At 34.5% G+C, this 22,553-nt stretch overlaps 1 protein-coding gene across 2 annotated transcripts in view; it reads left to right on the forward strand.

The window, feature by feature from the left end:
- The first annotated feature begins 6,617 nt into the window (after positions 1-6,617).
- The window catches only part of LOC139772520 (uncharacterized), a 60,671-nt gene continuing 44,735 nt past the window's right edge, over positions 6,618-22,553 (forward strand). Inside the window, exons 1-2 of one of the 2 annotated variants that reach the window (XR_011718155.1) lie at positions 6,618-7,283; positions 11,731-11,866. Coding sequence is in view for 1 of the 2 variants with exons in the window: in XM_071706248.1 (XP_071562349.1) it covers positions 7,041-7,283; positions 11,731-11,866 (379 nt within the window). In the remaining variant the exon portion in view is untranslated. The remainder of the gene's footprint in view (positions 7,284-11,730; positions 11,867-22,553) is intronic. The other variant, XM_071706248.1, reaches the window with a different exon arrangement.

Raw genomic sequence — 22,553 nt, forward strand, 5'->3', positions numbered from 1 at the left:
ACAGTCGTATCGTGTAGGGTGCATTTAGCTAATCAAAATTATACTTATATGTGCGTATACTTAGGACGTATACGTATGTATGGTAATTGGCTGTCGCAGGACTGCTTTAGATAATTACAAACTCTCGTAATTGAAGCGAAGCGACGCGTGCATTCATGAATAAAATGTCAACTTCCTCGGTTGGCGTATGTCGTTTAATATAACCCTCCTCCTATTTATGTCATTATATAAGTAACGATTAAGTTGGCGCGCATCTTTCATCATTACGTAGACATAGAGTCCCATTTCCATTCATCCGGTTTAATATCCTCTTATTTTTGTTTGCGCGGAAGTGCAATTTGTCCCACCCAGTAATAACTTCTCAGATTGCCGACAGTCCGCCCGGGTTTCCACCAATTTCCGCTTTTCTAGCGAGTGCAGTTCCCTATTCTCAAATTTCTTCGTGCTTCATTGCGATCTGCCGCCTGTCAGCGTTTTTAACAAACTGCCCCGCCCGTCGCCGAAAGTCACATTTGAATTATTCTTGAAAAACTGAAGGCATTCTGTATCATTATCGAGTAAGTGGCAACCTTTTCGCGCACAATGCTGCGACATTAATTGAACTTTTCGTTGACACATTTCTTGTAGATTTGATATTTATTTCAACGCTCGGGCGTGTTAAATAATATAATATAACAGATGAGAAATGTGAGATTGTAAACTCTGCATTAATAATCATAAATGTATGCAGATGAAAAAAATACACATATACATATAATGTATTCTTTTAATATTATATTGATACAACATATCACGTGATAGGTAAACGTAAAATTATGTAGATCGTATTTCTTAAAATTCGAAATAAAATTAACGCAGTCTTTCTCTCTTGTTTTTAAATGTATTTGGGGAATATTATTTCTGAAATCTGATTCTCGCTGATATCGCTATATCGAAGAATCGGTAAACGCTATCGCCCGCGGACGAGAGTTGGCTGGTCGGCACGAGTGCTGGCGAAAAATCATGAATTTTCCACGCTTGTTGCCCATCACTCCAATCGAGAATTGCCAAACTTCGCGTAATAACTCAGAAAAATTCGTTAACTTGCCGCGCGTAACGTATACGCTACACGAAAATACAAGGCCGATACGCCTTCGATGCTAAATTTGTTTGTTATTTTCGCTTGATTTACTGCGGTTTACCAAGCCACTCCGTTACTCCCCGAAGTCCAAACTTTCACCCCGCATCTCTTCGCTATGCAATAACAATAAACACAGTGATGTAGTCAGCATATTCGGTGACTTTCAATAATAAAGGGATCGCGTTTAGCAGAATATTCTCAACAGAATCTTTCGCACCAGGTAGAAACGTTTTGTTAATGTCTACAACAAATAAACATTGGATTTAGTTTATCTTACTTTTCTACAGCCCAATGCGAAATATCGTTTAAAAAACTATCTGTTTTTCTGTTTTTGGCTCTTCCAAAACAAAAGAGTTGAATTAACCGAAATCGTACAGTTAATATTGATATGAACAGAGCATAACTTGCCCTTTTTTTTTTAATCCATGGCACAGAATATTTGTTGTCAGTTTCTCACAAATTTATATGCGTGTTACTCTATTTACTACTTTGCTTGCTATAGGCAAGCTAGAGAGAGTTGCAGGTTGCAAGCAGCCTTGCTAGTTTTCTCGCTTGTTTTTATTGGCGCGTCGATTATCCGGAATAATTAGAGTAGTTCACGTTTGTCACGTGTAACATTCAACGTGCAACGAAACTTTGAATAACTTGTAGGGCACAAGTAAAGATGCATCGCAATTTGTAAGACCAGCGTATAGGGAAACCGGTAACAAAATACGCTCGCTGTACCGCATGCTTCAGCATTGTTCTAACTTTAAAGCAGGTGAAAGATAGGAAAGGGAAACGAGAGAAGCTATGCGGTCGTTCTCTTCTCTTACTGAACCCGACGTTTCTCGTTTATCTGCATTACTGTATAAAGAAACGGCCGATTGCACGTACTATGACTGAAATATGTTCGTTTGTATATCTGTGAGATTACCGGCATTCCAACGTTTCATCACGCACTCGCACAGCAATATACGAATGAAAAATACTCATACGTTTCGTTGAAAAACAGGTCCGAACTACTTCTTCATTTCTTATTCTACTTTGTAGTTTGTCGCATTTCTCTTTTAGTTGGTTAAAATTTTATTTCTGCTTTTCCTCATTGGGCGTCTATTTCATGATAAAAAACTGTGATAAACATCAATCAAATGTTTTTGATGAAATAGGCATCAGGGGCGCATATTTCAAATATTAAAATATAAACCATATTCAGTTTAAATCTAATTATAAAATAAATTGCGCAATTCGAATTGCGAATTTGCTGTTATAACGACTTTTATAATAGATCTCGTTACGGAATATGGTATATTGAACGAAATAATTCAAATTCATTTAATTAAGTGCTTTACTTAATTATGTTGAATAATTAATTAATTAAATTATACAAGTGTTATTATATTATATTTAATACTTTTTATATAAATATCGTAAAATTATTTTACGTAAAACGAGTTAAACCGTCTAAGTTTTCGATCACAGATAAAATGCTTTCTACTTTTTATCATTTAGGAAAAAGAAGTTGTTAAAAAAGATATAAATTCAAATCACAAAATTTTTATTTTCAATCAAGCTTATGTTACAGCCAAGTGATTTGAGAGACAGAGATGGAGATTCAAATGCGTATAATATATCAAAATATTAGGAGAGAATTATTTTCGTGTTTAAGAGAGAAATTCTCTACATTGTCTTGTATGTAATTTAAATCAAAGTTAATTTTTTTATAAGCACTAACATAGTACGAATGTGTTAAAAAGCATGCAATACCTTTATGATTGTCACTGTTTCATTAAACATAAATCGCAATTGGCTTAGCGGTTGCATCGGAAAAATGAACCGCGTACAATCTATTATGTCGCGAATGCCTCTTTGATTTCTGTACTACGCGTAATGTGTCGCGAAGTGCATTTCGTGACGAAGCGTCTCGCAGGTTTGGCCGCATACCAGGGCGAGGGAAAAGAGACACGAGAGAAAAGAGCGTACACGGGACTTTGCAATTCTGATCGTAGCTGTTCGCAGTTACGGGGTGGAACTTAATTTGTCCGGGGCGCGTTTGCGGGCGGTGCAGTGTACAGACGCGGCGCGACGCGACGGTCCGCCCGCGACAGTAACGCTGGGGGAATCGTGTTGGAATTATACCGGGATGGCCGAGCCGCGACGCACCCAGTCCGCATTGGGCTGTCTGTACCGCAAAACTCATTGCTGAAGCCGTCGAAAACGGCTTTTCGCAAATCGCGTCGATCGTATTTAACGAAAATGGTTTTACTCGCGTTGATTGCACCGTTTAATACCCCCGCGTGAAAAAATATCATAGGTGGGATTTTACTTTTAAACGATATTTCCAGGATAATCTTTCCGTTCGGTCAAATCGACTAATTTTATTGCAATCAAATCTGTTTGCAGCGGCCGGAAAAACCCAATGTTACTTTTTCAAATGTGAGATTAGCAATGGACGTGTAACTTCACCCAATATTTTGATCAACGCTCGTATAACCAGATTTTTTAAACCGACTAAAATATCAGTTTTTGATGGAACGCTGATTAATCATAATTGATACTTTTCGAACGATAGTATAACGAGTAATCTTTAATCGATATTAATGTGAACCGGTATTTCTCACGTAAATACATTAAACTGAATACATATAAAGTTATCGCAAGTGATTGTTTACCATATAACCGGGCGTTCATTTATGACTTGTTCGCTCATCGTATCATGTTATATTACTCTGTTGATATTTTCGACAAACACGAATTTGCAAACTCTTGAATCTGAAGTTGATTATATTAGCATTATTTGAATAACAATGTTAAATAGTAGATACAAGAGATATAAATGCATAATAATAATGTAAGTAGGTATAAATTTGTTCGAAACTCGACCAGTTTTTACAAAAATTAAATTGGCTGTTGAGAGATATGTTACAATAATAATAATAATATTTAAAAAACACTGATTAATCTATTCTGAATTTGTGATATTATTCAAATGATTTGATTTTATCATTATTTAGGCATTCTCAACTGCACAAATTATCGCTATTTACCCAGAATTTTGACGTTAAAGGCTAATTGTATTCAAATTCACATTTCTCTTCGTTACGCTGCTTCCGATGTTTTCGATGGATCCCTGACTTTCTTTACTCGCAACACAAGGAAGACGAGTTGTTAAAACTTTGTTATAAATTTCGAAGTTGGGGAAAGCGGGGAAGCGATGGGGTGATGGCGGCGAACGAAAAGAACAAACGCAACCACCTCTCATCGGAAAGTCTACTTGCTAATTATTGGAAGAAAATAAAAATTATTTTATGGATTTATTATTCATGTACTATGCAGGCTATCTCGTAACATATACAAAAGCTCTTCAGTTTCAAAATATAAATCTATTATGAATATGCTTGCGTACCTTGCCGTTTCATAAGAATGTTATTTACTCGCAATTTCGCATTTACCGTTGCTATAATTTAAGTATTTCTTTCATTCAGTCTGTTTATTAAAAGCTCATTTTAAGTTATTTTTTTCTCGTAATTTAAAAATTACAAATACTAAATGTTCTATACAGCTGACATAGAATGGAGGGGGGAGGGACTGACTTTATTTACTTCATAAAATATACTACCGTCATCGTATTGGCTTCTACCGCTCGCGGAAACGAGCGCCTTTATGAAAGTATAAAAATCCATCGTCCCAATTGACGTCGGCGAGCGAGGTAATTTCGTGTTGCGTAGCGCATTTCCTTCTTTCAAAGAAAATTGCTGAAACGTTAAGTGTTTCGTTAAATTAGCTTTCTTTACGAATAATTAGTTGTAAGAAGTGGCGCTACCGGGCATAGAAACTAGTTGGGGGTCCTGAGAGTTTAAATGTAGATACGTCGGGCAATACAGCACGAAACTAACCGCGCAAGGGAAACGCGAGGGACGCGAGTATTGCGTCCTTCAAAAGAAGTCTCCGGAAACTTGAGAACTGGCATCACGTCGGTCCACATTTTTCAGGATGCCTTTCAAACGAAAATTAAGCAGGAAAAAGCTTTCTCAACTTTCCGAGTCTCATTCGTAGTAAACGTGGAAATTCGCATCTTTTTGCCATCAAGGAACTTAACTGACACTTTTCAAGACTGTATGAAAAACGCTTTGTGACGCGACGTTGTAAAATTGTTTACAAGACGATTCGAAAGTTTTATTACAAGGTCTTTTATAAGTATTCGATTTACAAGATTCGCATTGCTTTGATATTCCAATCATTTATAATTACGTATAAGTTAGAATGACAATTTTTTATATTTGGAGAAATTTATTTATTAAAAATGAATTATTATGTAAGGTTTAATACATATACACAATATTAATATACATATATGTATATAAAATTTTCTAATTTATACTTTAATAATATATATCGTACGTTCGGCTTTGTGTTAATTTTTATCATTGCTGCATTATGTTATGTTAATATTTTTTCTATGTAAACATTCTTGCTTTTATTGTGTGGCACGATTCATGTGGTACCGTCTGTTTCTTTCTCATTTCTGAGGATTCGGTGTAACATGTGCACAATATTAAACGCGGTCAACTCTTCTTATTTAAGCAAACTCATTCCGCGTATAAGCCGCTCAAAAAAATGAGTTATTTAATTACTTAATCTACTTGCACAACATAATTGTGGGCGTTTTGTAAGTTGTATACGATATTAAATTTAGGCGACGGGACGAAAATAAGCATCAGTGTTCGAAAAAAGTTCAAAACATAACGTAACTTAAAAGTCTATTTTAACTTTTTACTCATATTATTATGATTTAATGAAGAGGAAATAAACAATAAAATTATATTTGCATAAAATTTATTACGTATATAAAAGATAAAAAATATTTATTTCAAATTTATTATAATATTACAATAAACTCACTAAAATAAATTACGATAATTATAATTTTATAATAATCATATGCAGTAAAATATCACATTTTAGATAATAAATCTTTGTCCAATTTGCGAAAAATAAATGCTGTAAAATATTGAAATATACCACGCAATTTGTGGTAGCATAAAATACGCAAAAATGAGATATAAATTTACTTTGAAGACGTACAAAAAATATTAAATTTTAATGCATCGAATGAAACTGCAATCATCAATCATGTTTGAAAGCATATTTTTCCACGTTTTCGTAACAGTTAGTATTTAATACACGAAACACACAAGTACAGTAGTATTTACGAACAGGTTATCAAAATGTTATAATAAATTGAATGGATGTGACGAAAGATTTACATGTCTCGTTGACGTGTAAACACACTTCCGTGCGGGCGTGAAAACGCGCATCGTCCGCAGTAGGTAAAGTGCCATATTTTCTCTAAAATATTACGTGGCATATGTTCCTGATGCTTCTGAGGAGGGAAGTAACCCCGCCGAGTTTTGTTCCCATTCGCGGCTTGTAGACCCATACCCATTTCCGTATAGCCCGGAGGTACTACGTAATAAGAGCTTCATTCTGCACCAAGGAGTCGCAGCCTCCCCTCCCTCTTCTCCCTCTCTCATTCTGGTTTAATACAAACGCCATCCAAAGCTCGGCTTCCTTGCGGCTTAATAGGTCGAATCGTCGATAATCCTCACATAACGGAGTTTCAGCAAAAAACACCGCGTTCGTTCGAGCGTGAGGGTTAGTTTGCAGAGCACCTCGTATGGGTTACGCGAAAATGGTTCGGATACGAGAGATGGGGTTGGGGTTTAATATATGTATATGTAGATATACGTGGCCGCGCGCGTGGACGTGAGAGCTCGCGCGTGCGTGTGTTTGCGGTTGCATGCATAGTTGCGAGGGCGGTTGCGCGAGGGGAGGACGAGGGGAAATTGTCATTCGGCGGAATTGCAATTTCTCGCTGACGCGTGCTGTGCAACCTCTCGCGCGACGACTAAAAGCGAACTAATGATGCGCACTAGACTTAATGCCTTGTGTTCCTGTTCTCATTTTCCTGAAAGGTGCGAGCTGTCTGCGGGAGGTCAGCCTAGAGATGGTTCCGGAAGTGGTGCAACGTGGCGACAAGGTGATTCTGCGGTGCCATTATGATTTGGAGAATGCGCCACTCTACTCCCTCAAGTGGTACCGGGGCAAGCACGAGTTCTACCGATTCTCGCCCACCGAGGAACCATCCACCAAAGTCTTCAACATTTCTGGGATTAATGTCGACGTAAGTGACTGAACGAGATCTTCGATAACGTTTTACATTTATTTAGAATGAATTCCCGTATTGCTGACGTATTTTTAAGGCTGTAATCAATAATAGAATATATAATAGTATATATTATACCTATTTTTTAAATACAATTTTATATTGAAAAATAACGTACAAAGAGAACAATTTAATTTGTCACACATGTATATTATTATTTTCTCGAGATAAATCTGAAGTATAAAATTGTATTACGTATAAACAAACGCATGAGTACTTTTAGATTAACATTTTAAGTATTTTTAAGTAACACATTTTTGTCAAAGCTTTTGCATAATAACATTGATTACAAAGAATTAATTTTCTTTACATAGTTTTCTAAAGTTTAAAATCTGTATTTTCTAAAATATATTTGTCTTTATTTATCTCTCTTAATATATTTCATAATTCTTACAAGAAAGAGCTACATTATTTATGAGTATAATTCTTGGTTAATAAAACTGCAATAAAATTTTTTCAATTGAGGATATGAATAGAATTCATTAACGTGAAAATTTTAATAACATGAACGATGTTATGAATTCCAAATGGCAAATATTTGGCGTTTAATAAACGTTATAATAAAATATAAAATGAGTCATTTCTGTACAGATAATATATTGGTATACAATTACCAAAATGTAAATTGAAAGTGGATCGATAAGCAGTAATTTCACATATATATAGAAAATGTGATAAAATAAAATAATGTAATCCAAATATATAGATATATATAATGTGCGGGAGAATATCTGGTATAAATATATCTATATGATATATTTGTGTAATGTCTATAATATAAATAATTAAATGTGCTTGAATATTTTTTACTTATTTGTTCTTTTTCATACCAAAGAAATATTTTCATATTTTTTTCTATTATCTTGTCAATTGGTTTTACTAATTAGACATATTAAATTACATCATACCTTTTGTTTAATGCTATTCCACATATAGCAAATATTCCATGATTGAGGGATGTCTTTTGTCGAGCGTATTTTCTTCTTGGCTTAAGATTAAGTCTACTATAAATCCATTGATAAGAAAATGCAAAAGGATTTAAGAAAAGCATAATCGTGTTCCAATATATTCAGTATCAGCCCCAGTCTTTGTGTCCACATTGATAAATCATATTAATCTTCTTCTCTTCTTTTTACCCCTTTTTTCTCAACATCTGCTATAATCCTATCCCTTTAAAACATCGTGAACATGCGCATCGTTAAAAAGAAGGATGCGCCCGAGATCTTAACGACCGGCCACGGATCACTAACTGGGGGAGAGGGGGGAGGGTGGGACATTTGTTAATTGGAACACTTTTACATGTGCCCCAACGGGTCTGCGAAACTGCGGCTATCTTTTTCAGGTCGAGCCACGCAAATCGGCGGGGGTTAGCGAACAACGAAATATGCGGTTTTATCGGATCACCGTAACGCAAACCGCAGGTTGCCGGGTGGCGCCTCGTTAACAGCACCCTTGACCGCTGTAATCGCCGTAAAACAGTCGGGTCTACGGGTGCTTTTATCATCGCTCGAACATTTCCGTAGGCTGTTACACGCGTTGGGTGCGATGGTTTGCGGGATGGCGCGCGGCGACCGCCAATCCGGGGCTATGCCGCCTGCACACGCGCTGCGCCAAAAACAAGCCCCCTCGGTACCGTTGTGTTCCGGTACAGCCGAATGAACGACCTGACAAACCGTGACAACGCGCCGCACGTTCCTGTTCCCGTTTACGTTTATCGTTTCGAAACAACGGTACACGCGCGGTCGGTTCTCCGGTGACGAACGGGAAGTATAATGGCACCGCGCCGTGAGGGGTATAAAAGCTTCGATTTCGAAAAATACGTCCGCCCCGTCCCCCCCCGCCCCCCGTTTGTTTTCCCCAGAGGGAAGACTGCGAAAAAAATTGTTTTATTACTTGGCTTGTTCGGACTGATATTTGATTTGCTATGTGCATATCCTGGTCGGATATCTATATCGGAAATACGTTTGGCAGTTTTTTGATGCGTTACCTTTACGTGGTTTGTTAATATCGCAATACTCTCGCTGTTACACCGGATATGTTTTATTTAATAGACCCTTTATATTGGGGAATGAATCGTTAGCACGCTCGCGGCGACACGTGTCCGGAGGGGGTTGGAAAAAATGATTTTCACTTCGTTGTTTTTCGCCGTGCTATTATTTCGCGTTTACGCGATTACGATAACGTGAATTATCGCGTTATTATATCGTGCGCTCCCTAACAGCATGCGGAAACTTTTTGTATAACACATGCGAGTAAAGAACACACATACACAGCTATTGTTGGGATTCTGCACGTACGCGGAAATTCTACGTTACGTATGTTGAAAGTGCTAAACATCGAGTTAACCAATTCGACTCAGCGTTTGTGGAGTCAAAGCGACGAAACATTTACGCGAGTCAACAAAGCGCCGCCGCTCAGGCAGGTGTTGCAACACAGGAATATTACGCGGTATGTTAAAAGCGCGCTCATGATGAAGTATAAAGCCCAGTACTACGCATATTAATATATTAACGTGCTTCGTCATGCGTTCCATTGCATCGGACTTCGTAAATTATTGGTATTATTGATTTTCTCCTATATTCACATTAAAAACAGCAAAATTGAGTTGACTATCTGAAATTTTGTCATAGACAACGAGCGAGTGGGCTAGCGAGCAAAAAGACCGACGTACGATCTGCGAGCGTTGACCTATTATTCCACAATGCCGTGGCCCGAAGTCGCGATAGTTCGTTCCCAATATCTATTTGCAATTCTCGACCAAACCAAGTACTGACGCTCGTTCGGGAGGTATAGATATCATGCTTTCAGCATATTGACACCGTCGTAACCATTCTAGTAGGAATTCAGACAAGTATCGGACAAGTAACGATCCATAAAAAAGGCAATCTATCGCAATCGGCATGTTACCGCATGATCGAATTCTTTAGATATAAAAGAAGCCGCAAATAATGACTTTGTGTCAAAGACGTGTTCTTTAAAATTACGAATGAGAGAGGAAAATAGAGATCGTTAAAATAGTGATCGCAAGTAAATTATTATTAGCTCCGGGAAATAACAGATTTAGTTTTATAACAATTGTACTTGTATATTTTGGAGAAACGCTTTTATATAATTTTACAAAGACAAAAGAAGATAGAAAGAAGAGATCTGCTGATAAATAATTACTTTCCATGATCCATCCAATTACTATCCATGATATTCCTCTTACATTCGATACATTCGATATCTTGATTGAATAATTTTGACGCTTCATTAATTTTTCATGCATATGACGGATTGCTGGCGCTTGTCCGACAGAATTGATGTTTCGCGCGAGGTTGTTATCCTGTACATTAGTAGTCTGCGAATGATCGATTCATATACGCCACAAATATTGAATATCTTGCGCGAGAGTATCAGTGTCATCGCCAGTCGGGAGGAGAACGACAAGACGCTACACGTCGGAGATTATTCCCTAGGTGGCGTCGAGTGAGAGTGCTATGCTTTCATATTTTTTCCTCCCGTGCGGGGTGCCGGGCTTTTGTCCTTGCTTCTGTAAAGTCAGCCGGGGACTCCGCGCCCTTGTCCACATAAATCAACGAGGAGAGAGAGAGAGAGAGCGCCGCTCACTTGCCTTTCACGCTATTTCCCGTTCGTCAAAGAACTTGCAATTCACCCTTTTTCTCGCCCCGGTCACCGGCGCATCTCCGCTCGCTCGTGCTTCTTCCTCTTTCATTATATAAGCACGGCTAATTATGCATGCTTCGTTTTGCTTATTCCGATTAAACCTTTCTTTACTTGGCTCCTATCGCCGTCGCGAAATCGCTTCATCTCTACTTCCGTTACCAGCTTGGCTTTCCGGAGCCACTTTAGTCGAGTGCCGGATAATTTCCTGATAAGGTGATTGTTCCCTCAAGTGGACCAGGCATCCTTCAACGCAATGAGAGCTATATAGGATATTCATGGAATATTTGCCGGAACAAAGAACACTGCATCTTTTTAAAAGTTTTAACTTTATGTTTATGAGAAATCTAAAAAAGTAATCATTACCAATGAACTTAAGTATTTTTTTATATATTTAATCTTTACATATTTGATATTAAGTTAAAAAAATTATCACAAAATATATAAAATATAATGTAATACAAAATGTTACGAACTAATAAAATCGCTAGCGTCAAGTCTATGTTTATTAATACGATTATAGTAATTATACACAGACATTGAATCACGAAACGCGAATATATCTAATCTCTCCAACACGTGTAATGTCTTTCAACAAATGAGATGAGATTATATCGAATTACGTTACTCGCATGTAAATGACATTACGACTTCGCCGCGGCATAATAACCTAGGCCGCCGCACTTGATACGCAGGTATACTTCCATTCGCTCTGTACATCTTAAGCGGACGTGTGTTTCAGTCCGACAACTCGAACGAGAGCCAAGTAACGCTTCGCAATGTCGACTTCGGCCTCTCGGGTACATTCATCTGCGAAGTTACGGCAGACGCGCCGACCTTCTCCACGGCCTCCGTCTCGAAGAATCTCACCGTAGTATGTAAGTACATGCCCTACGGTATTATCCGGTATCACGAAACTCCGTACATGTACAAGGCAGACTGCCACTCTTCCGTTATCTAGGACGGTGGCTTTACGCACGAGCGAATTAGGCGAGAGCTTCAAAAGTCTGAAGTTTTATTTTTGTTGTACTACGTCAGATAATTCAAGCGTACAAGAACTGGTGCTTAATTGTAACGGTTCCAACATTCTCGCGATATTTTTGAGTGAGTATGTATGCGGAGGTACAAAATTAAATTTTTAGTAGAAATGGACTAATTTGTTTTACAAAGTATTAAAATATGGCTTTGTGATGAACAATTAAAAATTACACAATTTTTCCGCAAATCTTGTAAAATTTTTTGAAACTTTTAAATTTAAGTTTATTTGTATACCTATATATGCTTTTGCACAAAACTGAGACAGCGGTAATATTTTTATCTCAATTGAGTAAGCTAAAAAGCAGTATAATGTTCCAGTTTCTATATGAATATGATAATTTTATAAAATTACGGGCTATACGTAATTAGAGTTGGCGTAAATGCTCTCATATATTTTCTTTCGCGTATTTTCATGTGAAAATTTTTTCTGAGAGCAGTTAACCCATAGAAATGCTTTGTTTATTCAGTTTTATTAACCCTTAAGTACGCCAGCTTTGCATATTATGCAAAGCAACTTTTCGATGATTCGTGCACTTTCCCTTATAAACTTCGAACTGAAAACGCGTGATTTTGCACATCTGTAAAGGGTCCTTGTAGGTGAGAAAGCCCAGAAGGTTTCCATCTATAAAGGATGCAAGTTAATAAAAAAGAATTTTTTAAATATTTTTTTAAGATTTCTTAAGCAGTCATTATTTATTTAAAAACTTCTCAGAATACTATAAAAAATTGCGCATTTAAGGGTTAAAAACGAAGTTTTGTCCCGTTTTTTTGTGTCGCTTTTTTCTCGAATGAAATGAAATAAATGAGAAAATAGTTATAGTATTTTTCATGATGATATAATTCTTAATTTTTAAATTTTAACAAATAATTACTATCGTTCATCTTTATCTCGTTTATCTTTATTATAAATTGAAATATGTTGAATTTTTAGAGAATTTTATCTCTCTTATTGTGAAGCATTCTATTGTTTGAGTCGGTATGTTTGATACATTTATATGTGTAAAAAAAGTATTGCAAAATCAATTTTTAAAATCTTAGTGTGCTATACGCTTTTATTTGTAGTTTTCTGATTTCAGTATAGTTTTATTTGAAAAACAGTAATACGATAAACATTTTTTTAAATTTTTTATAACGAAAAACAGTAATACGATACATGCTTCTTTAAATTGTACAATAACAATATTGTTAAATTGTCAATATTAAAGAAACAATTCAATTTAATATATACACAATATTATATCGAGCAGTGAAATCACGCAGCGACATTATTTGTGCTAATCCTTCTGTCACAATAATTTATATTCGACGTTGCAACGTCGTAAGTTGAAGTACTCAAAGAGATATGCATATATCCCTACAATACAGCTGGCAATGAAAGTTCCCTCGTCATCGTTATTAACTCTGTCGCGTTTGATCCGTCTATTCTATTGAATCTGATCCGTGTGTCGTCCTCTTTGTCGCTGAATTGATATCAGTTTAGTCGTTCAATGCAATATATATTTGGCCAAACAGTATCTCATTCTGATCTGCATATATTGTATGTATGGGAATTCGTGATTTTTCTGTATAATTATAAATAATGATATCTAAAGTATTTGTTAAGAAAATGATATTACAATATTTATTTATATATGGTTATAAATTTGTTATACATTTCAAAAATTCGAATTTAGGACAGTATGATGAACTATAGTTGGCGAAATTTCATTTCGGACAGTCATATATGATGCGCAGAATTAGAAGTTTTGTCGTTCATTAAGGAAATTAGTTTATCATTGCGTCATCAGCAGGGATGTAATTTATCGAAATTTAAAAGTTAAACTCGCGTAATTAAAAGTATGTCGCTTTGCATTCCATTGATAATCGTGTCGCAAACTCAATAAAGTGAATTCCAAATCATTCATTTAATAACTTATAAGTGACGGATTCCATAACGCATATTAATCAAGTTGTTTACCATACAGTGTGTAAATGTTGCAAAATATTGCATATTAAAATATGACGTTATAAAAATATAATTACACGTGTTAGCTATTTATAAAATCACTTATATTATATTAAAGTAAACGTGCGTTATTTTGGTCCGATAAACAACCGATATCGATAAAAAGGAAGCGGTAAGAACCTAAGAGTTAAGTGTATAATAAATTTGATACTCATTTAATCTAATTTATTTTTCATATATTTCAATTATTCAAATATTCAAATATTTGGTAATATTTTATTTATATTCACAAGTTGAACATCTCGAATGGTATGATATATGTATAACGATGGAGTTTTCTCAAGATTCATTACATGAAATACAAAATTATCTTAAAAATTTCTTAAGCGTCTCACACACATACATGTATATATTTTAGACAGCGAATTTTGAAAAAGCAATGTTTGCTTTTAAATACTTAATTTTTTTATTTTCTTTACTTTCAATGATTAATCTTATTTCGAGATTGTATTTTTCAATTTGTCTTATTAGTTGAGAGAATCCCAGTCACTAGAATAACACATGGAGAGAATTTTCTCTTAAAATTTACCCTGAAATCATGGTAGTTGTGGGACAACATGTACCACCAAGAATTTTATGCGAGCTATTCTGATTAATATCTACCATAATAAAAGATATTAATATCTATTACATTAAAATATAAAATATGTTTGATTAATTGTACTAAAATATATCTAGGAAATTTCAATAATTTTTCAAAATTTACCAATCTGCTTGGTAATTTTTATCACGTTGTTTGTAAAATGTCTTTTGTATATTTTAAAAATTCCTTGGTTGCCAAGTTGTCCCAAGTTTGTAGTGAATTTAAGGGTAAAATATAACAAAAAATTCTCTCCGTGCACCGATTAGATTTACGAACACCTGGGAATTCTCACTTTGGTGTTTGCGATATTGGATTTAAGGACTCGCGATTTATTCAAAGATGAGCGACCGCGAGATAGTAATTTCGCCATATATCTGTCCGCTGAGCTCTTTAAATCTTCCTGCTATAAGTTACCAGCATTGTCGGAACTACCAGATGCTTTCTACAAAATCCTCTCTTTCCTGTAAACTTGCAAAAATCGAAGATTTTCACGATGCGATGTAGCATTAGGGAACGCGCGAATTGTACGTCGCGGAGAGACACATTTTGCAAGGCAAAAATCGAGACTCTCGAAGCACAGTTGAAAAACTTTCACGCGTATGTTTGCACAGTTGCATCCTTTATACTACGCATAAAGCTCGCAATGCACGGAACGTATTCTCTTGTTAGACTTTTTGTACACTGCTGCGCGTGTTACACTATTTGCTGTGGCACTGCTCTGCGCTTGTTACAAATTGTTACATAACAGAACATTATCACAGAAATGGCAAAGTCGAAATATACAGAGATACAGATTTCTCAGAACTTTTAATTCGTTATTATAATTTAATTAGTGAACCATTTACAATATATTGTTAATTGAAAGTGTCCTGTGTTATATAATATTTATACTATCACCTCTATAGGGATCGGTCTTAAATGGACGTTCGTAAAATTATTTGCAAGTTAAATATTGTTACTTAAATTTGTTCCTTTTTCGAAGTATTCAATGTCAATGTTTTAATATAATAATTATCCTTTTTTTTTTAAATAAAAATATAAATGGTGAAAATCGTAAAAAGGATTTTCTATGATATACAAAGATTGTATGAACAATCAAAACGGCGATAATAATCATATGACTTACTTTTATGCAGCCTGAAATCATTAGATATATTTCTTGTATTGGTATCTTCTATTCTTATTAAATTATTTATTATGAAGTGAACCCTTGAACATAATTTCCTTTACTATATGCATAAAAGTTTAGTTGCAAATATTTGCAAGTCTTTCTTGTATAGCTTCATCTTTCCACATTTATTTTATCAAAATTAAAAATAGCTGTGTTCTTTTTGCGCCTGCATTCTGCTTCGGTTAGCGGAAAATGATTCAATATTTTTATTATATTCAAGAATTTTATTTCCCTACGCGCTGCATACTTTTTTATTTTCTCCAGCTAGCAGGTTTAATAAACGTGGCATACGCAATTTTAGCTTTTTCACCATGTAACGAGGCTATATGTTAATTAGAAAACAGTTATTGTTTGTAAAAGGGTTTTGTTTGGTTCAATATTGCAATATATTTTACGCGTGTATTATCATACTCTGCAGGTTGTATTACACATGAAATTTATTTGCTTTCCGAAAAACCATTTAAATATACAGATGTATGACTTTTTACATTTATGGGTAACAATTTCGCCAGTATTTTTCCGCGAATATTATGCGATGAATTCGAGCGATGAAATTGACGTATTTTTTTCTTATCGCGGCTGGGCATGCTAGGAATTCAGGCGAAAAGTTATTTGAATAGAATTTATATGTCAAAATTACGAAACTATTCTTGGTATATATGTACTATCATTTCCTGCTTCGGAAGGAGAAGAATTTATCTCGCAATTCTATATATCGAAAGGATTCAATGAACGGTCTGTAACGTCTTAAAGTGCGACGGTATACGATTCTACTGCGTAGGATGCTGGAAAAATGCTTAATATCAGAAATGCTATGCTTCCTCTCGTCTCTCTTGCCCATCCTTTCCCCATAATGGAAGCAGAATGCTGAGTTCGGCAGTATATTTCACGTTCTGTAATAATACATCAATTGCGCACAATGCGCGTTGAAATTAAGAATAATTTGCATTGCGTAACGTGCTCGATGAATGCAATCGTGTCATATGATTTAGTTATTTATGCGTATAATACTTGTGTAAATTTGAATTAGTACGAGTATATAACATTGTGGCACTGTCTCTTGATAGAGTGGTATATAGCAATAGCAAAGTCGCATAAACTCGTGAACGGTATTACTGAATTACCCAACTATACGCGAGCATTGTACCGTAAGTGTACACAACATAGTGAGTAATACGGTGCGCACTCCATCACTTCATTATTTTATGTCCGAGCTATGCTATTTCTAGAGAAAGCATTCCATCAGAAAGAAATTTCTCCGGAAACCTCGTTAGGAATGAAACGTTGGATCTTTTGAAATTACATAACGCTGTCAGGCGAAGCAATTCAGACATTTTTTTTGTAATCGCGTTACGTGATAAATGTATAGATTGTTTCGGACATCGTGTCTTTCGTCTGAGTAACTTTCTAATATTTATTTAATTTGTAACGGATTTCAAATCAATGTTTTTCTAACAGTTAAGAAAGCAATATTTCTCACATAATTTCTGAATTCTTAAGACTTAATATCTTGGCAATTAAGTTTGCAAGCTAAACTTTTGCTAACAGTAAAATTTACTTGAAATTAATCTCGGAACAAGAATATCTTTGCGCTCTTGTAAACTTAATTCTCTAAACATTTTTAATTGTCAATGCTAAACATTGTTTTACGAGTCAAATTGATACATCTTTATGAAATTATTGTAGTAAACTACAAAATTAGATGAATCTATGTCACATATATTTATGCTTATTCTAATTTATGTAAATTAATTTTGACATGTATACATTACTGAATGTATAATTATTGCGTAATTAACATTACTCATGTTGGGACACATGTTGTGTCATACAAAAGTTATGATTATTATTGATATTTACTCTCTAGTTGTGACTGTATGATAGTCGTTGGTGCGTTTATGCGCTTGTAACTTTCACGAGTATTTCAAAGCAGTAAATATTTGAGATTGCAATCAGTTTTAGGAGCTAAATTTCTGCTCGTTAAATTTGAACAATTAATCCTTCGACATCAGATGGTTTAAATATCAGCGTTGATGGAAATTAAAATTCGTAAGAAAATCAAATTTATGTAGAAATTAATCGATTTCAGATTTGTCACACAACGAATACACAATTAAAAAAGATGGCAGGAATATATAGTATAAAGAGTTTATTATTACAGTATAGATAAATTCGAAACTTTTGTTTTGTTTTACATGTATTATACATATAGAATGCTTTAAATGTAGGTAACAGACTAATTTTTATTGAGTTTCTCTTAGTCAATTTGGATTTTTTTACAATAAAAATATAATATGATTTATTATTTCTTAATCATTTATTTATGACGACAATATTTCTCAGTAATACGAAATGCTACGTAAGATGTACCGTAAAACGTAATATTCCACTTAACGCAAAATCGCAACGCTTTTGGAAAATCTTGCACAATTTCATTTTATACAAGGTGAGGTTGCTTATCAAGAAAATTGCGCATGTATGTTAATAACGAAATTTCTACGTATTCGCGCTCTTACGCTCTAATATTCTCATGAATGTAAAATAGAGTCAGACCTTAATATAACGCTCGAGAATAGTGAACACTATATCGAAATCGCTTGTAATTCTGCTTAAGCACGTTCCTCTCAATGCACCGACAAATGCATGATTGAATCGTCTCACACAAATTCTCACCTCTGAATTTTCATTCAGTTTTGTTCTCGCAAATTTCCAAGATATTTTTTCCACGTAGAAACACGCGTTAAAATACGTTATTGTTGAAAAATGTTTGACTGTACTTCGTGTATAGAAATTCTATAGCAGTTCTTTCATCATAACGTCGAATAAAATATCCATTAGGAATTTGCGTTGTTACAGCATTACGTTATCCAGCGCATAATACTTTTATTGGATACGCTTAATTAAATTTTCTCTCCTTCAATAACGGTTTTTGTAAAATGTTTTAAAACAAAAATAAATTTAAATATAAAATTTATTAATTTTTTACCTTACATAATGTGCAATATTAAGTAGATTAATTTGTTATATTTATAATTAGACAGCAAATAATATTTACTGCTGAAATTGTTTTAAATTTGGAAAATAAAAGATATAGAAATATTTCTCTAACACACAGAAACATCCGATAAAATGTTACATAGATCGAAGTTTTATAACATGATCTAATTTACACTGTGTTAATGTTCATCTTTCGTGCAATATTAATTAGTTATTACATGTAAAAGGTATTTTTAAATAATATCAAAGCAAGAGTTTTACGCCAATTAACTGTTCTACCGAGGTACTATCGTCATTTTAATTGAAGATATGCGTCACGTTTAATTGGCACAGTCTTTTCATTTACGGGAACATATGGGACGGTAGTCATCAAAAATTTCTATATGTGGTAGTATGTCATTCCAACTTTGAAATTGACTTCCGATAAGCGGAGAACAAGATTGATGATCGAATGATGCGCGATGGCTGTCGAAATTTCTGGCAACCGTTGGCCATTTCAATCTACAAAATTCAAGGATCAGTCATATCATCCAATATCCCAGCCATCAAACGCAGGCGAATGCATTTATATAAAATGTTTTGAAAATGTTTCGCAGTGATAGCAAATAAAAACTTTTGTAAATATATTAATTTCGAATAACACTTATTCACAATCATTTGTGAATGAAACAATTCAGTGCATCCTTTTGTGAAGGGACCGTTCTAAATTAGTCTACTTTGAAATTTAGACTATTTGCAGATAATCTGTTTTTATATTCCGAAGCAAGGATAGAGAGGTTCTTTTTTTTCGTCACCTTTATATCAAATATTTACGGCAACGCTTTATTGATTTACTGTAATTAATTGGTTAAAAACGAGACTACGTTATATGAATTTTATCCATTTATCGCTTTATATTTACTTTCTATATATATAAATGTCCTCTAGTGTTGGAAAAATCTCCTTTTATAACTATTGCCCAGCTATTCCTATCTTTTCTTTTTAGTAGGGTAAGATACTTTGGATTTTATTTTTGTTCCGTCTATTCCCGGTGCTTCTCTGTCAAATATTTAAAGGTTTCCTCTTTTTCATCGAGTTGCTGTAAATGTATCACATCTATTTTTCAGCAGACAGAGTCTTCATAAAAAACTTGCCTCCATTGTTTTATTTTTACTCTTTATTTTAATTGTGATACTGTCTAGACTCTAGCTACATTATTCCGATCAATATTTTCCTATATATTTTTTCATCTAAGATGATTACCGAATTTTCGTGCTAGACTGATAGACACTTGGAAAGAATATTCAACGCGATGGTAGTGATCCGCGAAGAATCCATTTCTACCTTACAATCTTCCATCGATCACGATGGTGTCCGCAATTCGTTACGATTGGCAGAGACATAATATCTGCGGATCACCTTCTTTATTAGTAGCATTCGAATCCAGGCAGAGAATCTCTGGCAAAGTAGAACTATCTGCAGCTCGGACAGCATATGCATTTCATATTTTACGATAGCATCGCAAGATGCTCATAGAGTAAACGAATCTTGTCCCGGTGCAGTTTTCACGTTCTTAAAGGAAAATTGTATTCGCACTTGAATTTTCCTGAACGTTATCTCCCTTCGTTGATATCGATTTTCTCGTGTCATAACGGCAGCGTAGCATAACGTGTTAGAATTTGTACCGCGGATGGAAGCGCAGTAATAAATCGATATTAAAAAACTTAATCGAAATTTACTTAAATAGGACAAGGAAAACTCAGCACAAAATAGATAGACTTCTTTTATGTCACAGTAAAAGTTTCATCACGTATAATTCTGCGATATCTGACAGTCGCGCATTATTTTTTTTTCTCTTACTCTTCATTCTGTTACTTTTTTAATGAAAGTTCAAGGAAAAGTACAAGTCATAATTATGAATTTTTTACAACAATAGACAGTAATAAAGCTTTCGTTAATAAGAAGAAAATAAAGTTGAAAATTTCTCGCGCACGGTAATGCTACGTCATGTAATTTTCGTTATATCATAATTCATCAGGAATACTTAATATTTATATTCGAATAACGATTTAATTTACTACGAAACAAAGGGAGTTCTGAGTTCTACATTGTATTTTTTCTAAATATCTCAGATTTTCTATTTAAGCGTTTTTTTTCCTCGTACAATAAGGTCCGATATTAAATACCATTCATGAATTCTCGTTCGCATTGCGCGAGGAGAATAGCGATTGCTTCGGTATCTTTATCATGCTTCTTTATCGATTTTTGCACCTTGCTCGATACTATTCATTGACGGGACGTGGCAACGTAACCGAGATTCGATTAATCGTTCTATCGTTTTACGAGTCGTCGGTTTATCGTCGCCTCGAGCTGATCTTAGGAGACTTCACGGTTATTCCTTTCACTTGACTTACCAGCAATAGCTTCCGGTTTCATCTCAAGTATGTTGGCTTCGTGTGTGCTTCGCTGTATAAAGTACACATATACGAAGCCCGTATAGTTAAGAATGTGAGAAAAATCCAAGTTGAGAGGATACTATAACGCGTTATCGAAGTGAATCGATTGAGAATCTCGAAACATCTTCTATATTTATCATAATATTGTTATTAGAATAAAGAGACGACGGCGCTGAAAATCATTAAGATATTGGAGCCAAGTATGGAACAACTTCTAACAAATTCTCGGATTCAGCATAATGAATGAATTGACGTCCCGTTTTTTTATAGCATTACGATTTTGTTAATACCGTCAAACTTAGTTTTCATTAAATAATTTTAACTCTATAAATATATGATACGCGAGAGATATTTGCAGATTTCAGGCATGCATGTTTAATTTTCTCGCTTTAATGAGTCCAGTCTATTTATTACAGGTATTATTGAGAAATTTCTATTAATAGAAAAACATGTAATACTGAAATCTGTTTGATTCGAATTTCTAAATTATTCAGAGAATTAAATTATGTATTGTAATACGGGCTCGATGAATGTCTGACTAAATTAAAATATGATACCCACATATCCACATTAAAATATGATAATAAGCTCTTTTAATTTGGGCACAAGTTAGCCTGAATGTATGAATTGCCGATCACTGATTAGCATATGGTGAAATGAACGGCGATGATTTTCCAGCAGCATTCCATGCTTGGAAATTAATCGAGATCGACATATTACATACTTCTCACTTCATCGGCATATTTTAATTAAATAAACGCAATTAAAATGATTTTTTAAATATAATCGCCGTATAATTCTTATTATAATTTTGCTGTCATTATGCATAATGAATGCATTCTATACATGTATAATGGGCAAGTGAAGATCTTTTCCGCGGTGTAAATACGTAAAAAAACATTTGTAGAAGGTTTTTTTTATTATTTTTTTTTTTTTTTTTTTTTGAGTGAAGCATGCAGCGAACATTTAATATCTTCAGACGCTCTGGACCTTTTGATAGCTTAGTGATAAAGTTGAAGTGCTTTGTAAATTGACGATCCGTTTCCACCGCATCCAATTTCTCCAAAAGTATTTGTACAACGAACGAAATTGAAATGTGTATGTAACACGCATATGGACATTTATACGTATAAACATCAAATCGGCAATAAATTCAAATAACCGCTGTTGCGTTATACATTATTTAAGAATGACATTTATACATGTAACATGTAATTAGGAAGTATAGTGAAGATTGCGTTTAAACAAAATTGATTTTAACAAATTTACATCAACAATTTTGATGATAATTATTTTTTTTATTATTGAATTTGTAAGAGATTCTCGTTTTACAGCC

The sequence above is a fragment of the Temnothorax nylanderi genome, unplaced genomic scaffold (assembly GCF_030848795.1).
Source record: "Temnothorax nylanderi isolate EJ_2023f unplaced genomic scaffold, tnyl_v1.0 TNYL_tig0051_pilon, whole genome shotgun sequence".
Lineage (NCBI taxonomy): Eukaryota > Metazoa > Arthropoda > Insecta > Hymenoptera > Formicidae > Temnothorax > Temnothorax nylanderi.